General features: G+C 46.4%; 1 protein-coding gene across 2 annotated transcripts; it reads right to left on the bottom strand.

Moving 5' to 3' along the window:
* Window positions 1-281: 281 nt before the first annotated feature.
* Window positions 282-3823, bottom strand: MYC (MYC proto-oncogene, bHLH transcription factor). Of its 2 annotated transcripts, none has more exons than XM_040432154.1 (3): window positions 3692-3823; window positions 2393-3099; window positions 282-1974 (listed from the first exon to the last, which is right to left on the bottom strand). In XM_040432154.1, exons 2-3 carry the CDS (start codon window positions 3075-3077, stop codon window positions 1385-1387), a joined length of 1275 nt encoding a protein of 424 aa, XP_040288088.1. In that variant the 5' UTR covers window positions 3078-3099; window positions 3692-3823; the 3' UTR covers window positions 282-1384. The 2 variants fall into 2 exon arrangements, with proteins under 2 accessions (XP_040288088.1, XP_040288087.1); XM_040432153.1 differs by having other exon boundaries at window positions 282-1977.
* Between the last annotated feature and the right edge of the window lie 6088 nt (window positions 3824-9911).

The raw sequence follows: 9911 nt of genomic DNA on the forward strand, positions 1-9911 counted from the left end.
TCCAGCCACTGTTAAATGCCAACTCCCAACATGCTTAAAAAAAGCTATAGCTTTCCAATAACTGGGAGGCCACAGGTTGGAGACCAGTGATCTAGAGACACAGGTATCAGCCAAAAAGTTAAACCACCTCCGTAGGACAATGTGATGGAAGGAGATCTTGTGTCGTGGCTGGTCATCGATGGTCTTTAGCTAATGACCACATTCAACATATTATGGTACATGAGGTCAGTTCCTCCCATGATATTTTACATGGGAGCCCAAAAACTACAAAGCAAATAAAGTAAAGTTTCAATTGATTTTTTTTTGTTTTATTTTCTGAAGCTTATTCCAAACAGCTTGCCACGTTAAAGGCTATATACCAACCTGGGCGCAGCCCAATATAAAGTTTAAATTTAAGCAACCAAGCCCTGTAAAAAGACATTTGATGAACCTTTTTTTTTTTTTTACCGCCAGCATGTTATAATATCATTAAGAGAATCAATATAGAGAACAAACCCAACGGTGAACCCTTTTCCCTTTAAGACAGGCATCCTCAAACTGCAGCGCTCCAGCTGTTCTAAAACTACAACTCCCACAATGCCCTGCTGTAGGCTGTTCGGGCATGCTGGGAGTTGTAGTTTTGCAACGGCTGGAGGGCCGCAGTTTGAGGATGCCTGCTTTAAGACCACCCAAGATGGCAAGCGTCTTCGAGAGGAAGGGAAGGTGGGTTTTACATGAAAAAAAACAAAAATCACCTAAAGAACATGTTGGGTCAGCGCCGTCTTCGGAATTTGCCTTTGTCGGATCAAACTTTAGAAATATCAAACCAAATAACTTTTATAATATAATATTTAAATAGTTAACAAAACCATAAAAACCATTTAATGATAGGCAGGAACCAAGCGGATGTTAAGATTTTGCCCCCCCCCCCCCCCCCCCCCCCCACACTTTTTTCTGCCGGTTTGTTAGAAGTGAAGATTAATACGAGTTGCGTCTATAGAGATTTCGTTAAGGATATTATGACACGTCAGCCACGATGTCGAGAGTCGTAAAGCTATTCAGAGCAAAAACTTCAGGAATCGGTTTATAAGAAAAATAAAGGTTTTAAATACAAAGATATGTAAAAACAAACATTTGCTTCCCCAAGCAAACAAACAAAACAGAAAAAAAGTTCTGTATTTCCCGTATACTCATTCATATATTGAGGCAGTATTAAGGTGCTGGCAAAATCTTTTTGTCGAAGACTAAGCCAAGGTTGTGTAGTTTGTCTCAATCCTTTGCATGCATTTGTCCATATAGTCTACAAGATCTCATAGGATTTTTTTTTCAAGCCGACAACCTTGAAATTAGAATGTCACAGTTAAAAAAAAAACAAAAAGTCTTATAGGATATTCTATAGAAAAGTTCACAAACTCGAGCTCTTGAGCTGTTTGAGTTTCTGTTTCAATTGTTCTCTTTTCAGTTTTAACTGTTCGGTCTCCCGCAGGAGCCGTCGTTCATCTTCCTGCATGGAGATGACGTATTCAGTCGCCTTTTTGAGGATAACTACTTTGGGGGCTTTTTCGTTATTGGCTACTTCGGGGATCTGGTCTCGGAGACCAAAGAAGCTCAGTTTCAGTTCGTTTCGCCTCTGGCGTTCCAAGACATTGTGCGTCCGCCTCTTGTCGTTCTCCTCGCTGTCCGACGACCTGGGGCTGGAACACTTGCGGTTGTTGCTGATCTGTTTGAGGACCCGGCCGTTGCTTTCCAGCTTGGCCCTTTTGGAGGAAGGATAGTCCGCTCTGGTAGAAGGAGGGGCTGCGTAGTTGTGCTGGTGGATGGGTACGTGACACCTTTTCATGACCAGGGGGCTGTGGTGGGTTCTGGACTGGTGGGAGTAGGAGTCGTTTTTCTTGGAGGCGGTGAAGCGTTTCTCTACGGTGACCACATCGATCTCTTCTTCTTCCTCCTCCTCTTCCTCCTCCTCGTCGTCTTCATCCTCATCTTGTTCTTCTTCTTCTGGAAGAAAAATAAAAAGTAAGAAGTTAGAGAACGGCCAGGCAATGCAAGCTTCTGTCAGAGCAGGAACGAGAGAAAGTCTTCAGAAGATAAAATGACAAAGGAGGAGTCAAGAAATAAGTCATTGTCTGTAGCATTCTTAGAAAGCGCGCTGCGCGGCTCTGCCCTAAACTATCATTCACTGCCCGAACCACTTTCACTGAAAACCCCACCCACCACTGCAGTGCTGCAGAGCTACAAAGCAGCAACTTCCAACAGCTGTGAAAGATCGAGCAGGAACAGGCTGATCAATCAGGAACCCCTCCCTCATCAACCCAACGTTGGGCACAGTCAATGGTCCCACGGTGGAAAACCAACCCCAACCTTGGCAATGCAGCAGTGGTAGACAAGGAGAATACTCAAGACATGTACTCACCAGATTCGGAGCTGCAGCCACTGCTGCTGATGGGTGGCGTTTCCATATTGAGCTCCTGTACCAAGCACGGAGAGCCAACTTTGGACATGGCATCATTCAACGGGTAAGGGAAAACCACCGAAGGGTCTATGCATTCAGAACTTGGATCCTGTAGGTATCCACTGCTGGTCCTACTGGTTCCTATGGGGCTGAGGTTACCCTGGCAGGTAGTAGCAGTAGTTGACTTCTGTGGGCTTGGCTGCTGGTTTTGGGAGGGCATACTACTCTCCTTCCTAGAAGCCTGGTAAGACGCCAGCTTTTCAGACACCACTTTCTCCAGCTTGGCCGCCGCAGAGAAGCCACTCCACATACAGTCCTGAATGATGATGGACTGGACAAACGTCTCGTCTTCCTGGTCATAGATGATGCTTTGATTCACCATGTCCCCTCCCAGGAACTCCGTGACCATCTCCAGCTGGTCAGTAGACGGAAAAAGGCTGGACAGACTGGATCTACGGCTCGGGGACCTCGGTGGGGTGGGCAATAGCTCAAACTTCTTCCAGATGTCCTCGCTGGGGGCTGGAGGCTGCAGACGGTTGTACTGCTGCTGGTAGAAATTCTCTTCCTCCTCGAAGTAGAAGACGGGTTGCATAGTGTCATAGTCCAGGTCGTAGTTCCGACTCTGGTAGCTGGCGTTCGAAGGCATGTCGTAGTCCTTTACTGGAGACCTGCGAGAAGAACATGTGGTTAGATTGGAAGGAACCAAGCCAGGAATCCTGGTGACTGACATCTACGGGAAAGACACCGACTCCAATCCTGACCTGTCACTGGTGTTCCCAGCTCGTCGGTGATACGCCACAGACTCAAACTTTCCCTGGGAACAAAGGGCTGAGTGTCAGGCGTGCACCTTCCAGGAAAAAGCCGGCAGGGAGGAGGGGGCCACAGTAAGCCCCCCGCATACGTCGGCAGTAAGGGCAGCTACACTGACAGCCCCCCGGCACCAGGCATTTAAATACCAGCCCTGCAATGACAGACCCCAGCACTATGGCAGCACCCTCCTCTTACTACACAGCACCCACCCAACTGGACTAGTCTGCATGAGCCCCCCTGACACTGACAGCTCCACTGTCATCACCCCTACACTGACAGCTGGACACACACACAAGGGGGACCCCCACCCATGACACAAGCCCCCCCTCAGCCCAGCACTTAGCACTCAACCCTCTTTTATAATATCAAAGCCCTTGCAGACATTGACAGCTCCCGACATCGGCACAATCCAATCGCTCATCGATGCAAGAATAAAGCAGGGACCCTTACCCCGCGACTGCAGTCGTTGTCGTATTCCGTAGACGTGTAATAATCCAAGAAATGACCAATAACGGACAGGAGCCCTCCACCTCCTCCCCCCTAGATCCCGGCTCAGCTCCGCAGCCACAGACTCCACAGCACAAAGTCAAGCGGCGGCGCAGGGAGCGGGGCTTTATATACCTCCAGAGCCGGCCTCCGTCTTCGCGCCAAATCTAGAGGGCGGGGCGGCAGGGGGCGGGGCTAAGACTCAGAGTCTGTGTGTGTGTGTGCGGTAATGTAGTAACCCGGCGTATTAACCCCTTGCGGATACAATAAAGACTACGCCAAAGCAGGCGCGGCGGTCACGTGGGGGCGACTCTGCAACATTGTATCCGCTGCTGCTTCTCAACGTTCTAAAGCGGCTGTTACCGGGCAACAACACATGTACAACGTAGGGGCGATGGCTGGAGTCGTAGTCTCTATCTCATCTGGGTAAAAACATTAAGTAATCGGTGAGGTCATGGGACGGATTTAATGTCTTCGTGAAGGAGACAAACGTGATGCGGGATTTACTGGAAGTGACCCGGCTCTGCGTAAAGCCGCATTCACATTATGCTGCAGTTTCCCAGCGACCGCCCCTCCTTACAACGCTGGAGGTCTCTGCAGAGAGAGAGAAGAGACAGAAAGGAAAGAGAGAGAGAGAGAGAGAGAGAGAGAAGAGAGAGAAAAGAGAGAGAGAGGAGAGAGAGAGCAGCCCCAGCACAGGGAAGAGCCGTCACATACCTGCGGGGCCACAGCCACCACCAGCAGGGGGCGCCCGCACTAACTGCGCCAACACATTCCCCTGGGTGGATGCAGGGAGGATTAACTGTTTCCTGCCTCAGTGCAGACAGCTGTATACCGCCCTGTGTGAATATATATATATAACATCCCCCCACAGCGCTGGGTATAGGCATTCACATTAACCCTTTATGGGGGGGCGCAGTCTGCAGTAACATAGGGTTATACTGCCAGCTGTCATGTAATAGAGGAGGGGAGAGGGCAGACCCCCCCAATACAGCTATCTATCTATGTATCTATCATCTATATCTCATATATATCTATGTATCTATTATCTATCTTATATCTATCTATCTCATATCTATCTATCTATCTATTATCTATCTATCTATTATCTATCTATCTATTATCTATCATTATCTATCTATTATCTATCTATCTATCTATCTATCTATCTATCTATCTATCTATCTATCTATCTATTATCTATCTATCTATCTATTATCTATCTATCTATTATCTATCTATCTATTATCTATCATTATCTATCTATTATCTATCTATCTATCTATCTATCTATCTATCTATCTATTATCTATCTATCTATTACGGTATCTATCTCTCTCTCTCTCTCTATCTCTCTCTCTCTCCTATCCCATCCCAGCGGCTAGCCTCCTGTGTCAGTGAGGAGACCAGTGGCCGCTCCTGTTAGCCAGGCTGGATCTGTGAAGCAGCATCGCCCCCTAGTGGCGGCGGAGGAGGAGGAGGGGGGGGAGGGGGGGGGGGGGCTGATGAGTGCTCTGCGCTCGGTACTTCATGACTAAGGTAATTCAGGGTGAGGAAGGATGAAGCTGGATTATCATTCCAGGAAAATGGCCAAATCCCGCTGCTCCCAGACCAGAAGAAATGAGCAAACAGTGGATGACAGACCGCCCCAGGAAGAGGACCTTAAAGGTGAAGGCGTCCCTTATACTGATGTAGTAGAGAGGAGTTTGTCATTCCCCCTGTAGTACAGGGATCAGCAATCTCCGGCACTCCAACTATGGTAAAAACTACAACTTCCAGCATGCACAGTGCTTGGTCGTTCTATGAAGATACATAGAAGTGAATGGAGGATGCTAGGGGTGGTAGTCTCACAATAGCTGGAGTGCCGCAGGTTACTGACCTCTGTTGTAGTAAATTTACCTGTAGTCACAGATGGCATATTGTGATAAACGGCGTCTAGTGACAAAGCCGGCTCTGCTACATCTGTATAAAAGCTAACCAGCTGAGTCCCTCGTGTGGTCGGCGGATGAGGACTGCGTAGACGGCGCCGGCAGAGACGCCGGGGAGAGGTTTCTTCACTCTTTTGCTGAATAGTTAATTAACGTCTGATGTAAAAGTGGCGCAAAGTCTTGTTTGTTTCACACCATGGAAACCAGGCCACGGATATTACAGCCCTCACTTATTAATACTATCACTGGTGGGGGGTGGAAGAGTAAGCCATAAATCATCGTCTGGGAGGAGAGGTCTGGTCCGAAAGATTCATGGTGTGTTCACAGAGTATCTATCTATTATCTATCTCTATTCTATCTATCTATCTATCTATCTATCTATCTATCTATCTATCTATCTATCTAATATCTATCTATTATCTATCTATTTATCTATCTATCTATCTATTATCTATCTATCTATCTATCTATCTATCTATCTATCTATCTCATATCTATCTCATATCTATCTATTTATCTATCTATCTATTATCTATCTCATATCTATCTATCTATCTATCTATCTATCTATCTATCTATCTATCTATCTATCTATCTATCTATCTATCTATCATCCGGTCTCTTTTCATTGTAATATGAAGGTATATGTATGGAAGCCGCCCCTCCTGTTATTTCGTGCGCCCCCCTCCCCCTCCCCTCTGCCTGTTTCTTCCTCTGTCTCCTCCATGGCTCTGATCTCTCCCCCAGTTTTCTGTAAGGTTTTGGCGCCACCTAGCTGCCGCTCCTCGCCCAGGATGCAGATTACTCCACACAGGCGCCTTTACATTTATTTTCTGACCTTTTGCTCTCTTTAGCTCTTTTTATATGATGAGATTTATACTTTCTGAGTTTGTAGGGGAAGTGAAGAGACGTCTATATACTGCGCAGGACAAGTATTGGTGCAGGAGGAGGCGCAGTTTTCAGGCACAATCCACGAGCACTGTGACCAAGATCCAGGGGTCTACGGTATGGTTTGTAGTAATATTAGAGACTCAGCAAAGTTTTAAGTTCGTGATTTGCAGCCTGTGCCAAATTACATAGGGCATAGTTCCACCGGAAATATAGCTATACCCCCCACTCATACACATACATTCTCAGTTTGGCCAAGCATGCATGTGTTCTCAGTGGATAAAGGGGAGTAAGCTGCTATCAGGCTCCTCTGACAGTTTTTTTCCCTTCTTGAAAACAAAATGATCAGGCATGCTGAAATCCAACAGCCCCATCCTTCTCTCCCGATATCTGTCATCGGTGTAGTGAGTTTGGCCAACATAGGGCTAATGTGTATGCCAGTGTAATGGGTTATTCTAGTAATGAGAATGTATCTTCTCTATGTGGAATAGCTGTCCTGCCACGAACAGGGGCCCCGTGTCCCTTGTGGAATGGATTGATGGCTGAGCATGCCACCACCTCTCCAGTCTGTGGGACTGTAGGAGATAACTTCCAGCAGGCTCATAGTCTGAATGAAGCAGCATTGGGCATGCTCGACCATTATTCTAGTTAAACATGGGACACGGGGCCCCCTGTTCTGATAATTGGCGGGTCCCAGTGGTATGTCTGTAGACAACTATATCCTTATTAATTATCTGATGTGTGGTGAAGCCATCAGGTCAAACCATTTTATAACAGGTAGGAAAAAGGTGTAAAAAGAAAACATAGATCCTGGAAATAGAGGGATAGACAGACAGATTGATATGATATAGATACAGTATCTCACAAAAGAGAGTACACCCCTCACATTTTTGTAAATATGTTATTATATCTTTTCATGGGACAACACTGAAGATCTGACACTTTGATACAATGTAAAGCAGTCAGTGTACAGCTTGTATATCAGTGTAAATCTGGTGAGGCCTCAAAATAACTGAACACACAGCCATTAATGTCTAAACCGCTGGCAACAAAATTGAGTACACCACTAAGTGAAAATGGCCAAACTGTGCCCAAAGTGTCAATATTTTGTGTGGCCACCATTATTTTCCAGCTCTGCCTTTACTCTCTTGGGCATGGAGTTCACTAGAGCTTCACAGGTTGCCACTGGAATCCTCTTCCACTCCTCCGTGATGACATCATAGAGCTGGTGGATGTTAGAGACCTTGTGCTCCTCCACCTTCCATTTGAGGAAGCCCCACAGAAGCTCAGTAGGGTTTAGGTCTGAAGACATGCTTGGTCAGTCCAGCACCTTCACCCTCAGTTTCTTTAGCAAGGCAGTGGTCGTCTTGGAGGCGTTTGGGGTCGTTATCATGTTGGGATACTGCCCTGCGGCCTAGCTTCCTAAGGGAGGGGCTCATGCTCTGCTTCAGTATGTTACAGTACATGTTGGCATTCATGGTTCCCTCATTGAACTCAAGCTCCCCACAGCCAACAGCAGCCTCAAACCATGACACTACCACCACCATGCTTGACTGTAGGCACACTTGTCTTTGTACTCCTCACCTGGTTGCCGACACACACGCTTGACACCATCTGAACCAAATAAGTTTATCTTGGTCTCATCAGACCACAGGACATGGTTCCAGTAATCCATGTCCTTAGTCTGCTGGTCTTCAGCAACAATGTCTTGTTAAACCACTGTATGGTCTTAGCCACCGTGCCGCTGCTCAGTTTCCGGGTGTTGGCAATCTTCTTATAGCCTAGACCATCTTTAGGCTACATGCACACGACCGTATGTGTTTTGCGGTCTGCAAATTGCGGATCTGCAAAAAAAACGTATGACGTTCCGTATGGCATCCGTTTTTTTTTTTTTTGCGGATCCGTTTTTTTTTTTTGCGGATCCATTGTAATAATGCCTATCCTTGTCCGCAAACTAGAAAAAAATAGGACATGCACTATTTTTTTTGCGGAGCAACGGAACGGATATACTGATGCGGACAGCACACAGTGTGCTGTCCGCGTTTATTGCGGACCCATTGAAATGAATGGGTCCGCATCCTATCCGCAAAAAAAAACGGATCGGACACGGAAACAAAATACGGTCGTGTGCATGAGGCCTTATGAAGAGCAACTAGTCTTTTTTTCAGATCCTCAAAGAGTTCTTTGCCATGAGCAGCCATGTTAAACTTCCAGTGACCAGTATGAGAGAGCGTGAGAGCGATAACACCAAATGTAACACACCTGCTCCCAGTTCACACCTGAGACCTTGTAACACTAACTAGTCACATGACACCGGGGAGGGTCAAATGGCTAATTGGGCAAAATTTGCAAATCTTCATGAGGCCAGCAGTTTAGACATTAATGGATGTGTGTGGAGTTATTTTGAGGGCACACCATATGTACACTGATATACAAGATGTACACTGAATACTGTACATTGTAGCAGTGTCATATCTTCAGTGTTGTCCCATGAAAATATATAATAAAATATTTTTTAAAAAATGTGAGGGGTGTACTCACTTTTGTGAGATACTATAGATAGATAGGAGATAGATAAATAGATAGACAATAGAAATATAGATAGATGTGATTGATATATATTTTGCTGTAATTCATCTACAATAAAAAAAAGGATACAACAGCTTTAATTCCAAATTCCGTTTTATGAACACAGCTAGTATGCAGATCTGTGCATCACCATGGTTACAGACTACAAACAAACTGTTTGTAGTCAGCTTCAGCAGTCATCTGGGAACAGAGGAGATGGAGTAACAGGTTCTGACAACATGGGTGTCACAGTGGGGAGTGGGGGAAACTACAATGTAGGGAAGATGGGATAGCAACTAGGCCTGGATGCTGGAAAAAAAGGGAGCTGATCACCTCCTACTGCAACCCTCATCCTAGCCCTGACCTCCTAACTGCATGAGCGAACCCAGATGGTAGGAGGGCTCATGCTCCGTAACCTCGGACCCTAACTGGCCCTGATGATCCCTGGGATAAAGGTTAGGAAAAGGAGACGACCAGTTCATCCACAAAACGGATGAACCGGAGTCTCCAGCAGGCTAAGGTGCAAGGAAAGAAAAGGCAGAAAACAGCAACTGGATAGGCAGGTAAGAGCCCACAACAACAAGCACTCACCTGCCGAGGCAACAACGATTGGAACCCGATCACCTACCAGGACACAGCACAAAGACAACAAACACTGAGTCCAGCAAACCAGAAACTGCCTGGACCCCCATGCTGACAGGATGCATGGCTACCCCATGCAGAGCTGCTAACTGACTTGTAGTTCCCCCTCTGGGGAACCCAGGGACCCCCTTCTGGAGGACCCAACAGACAGGGGAAAT

This window comes from Bufo bufo, chromosome 5 (assembly GCF_905171765.1).
Source record: "Bufo bufo chromosome 5, aBufBuf1.1, whole genome shotgun sequence".
Classification (NCBI taxonomy): domain Eukaryota; kingdom Metazoa; phylum Chordata; class Amphibia; order Anura; family Bufonidae; genus Bufo; species Bufo bufo.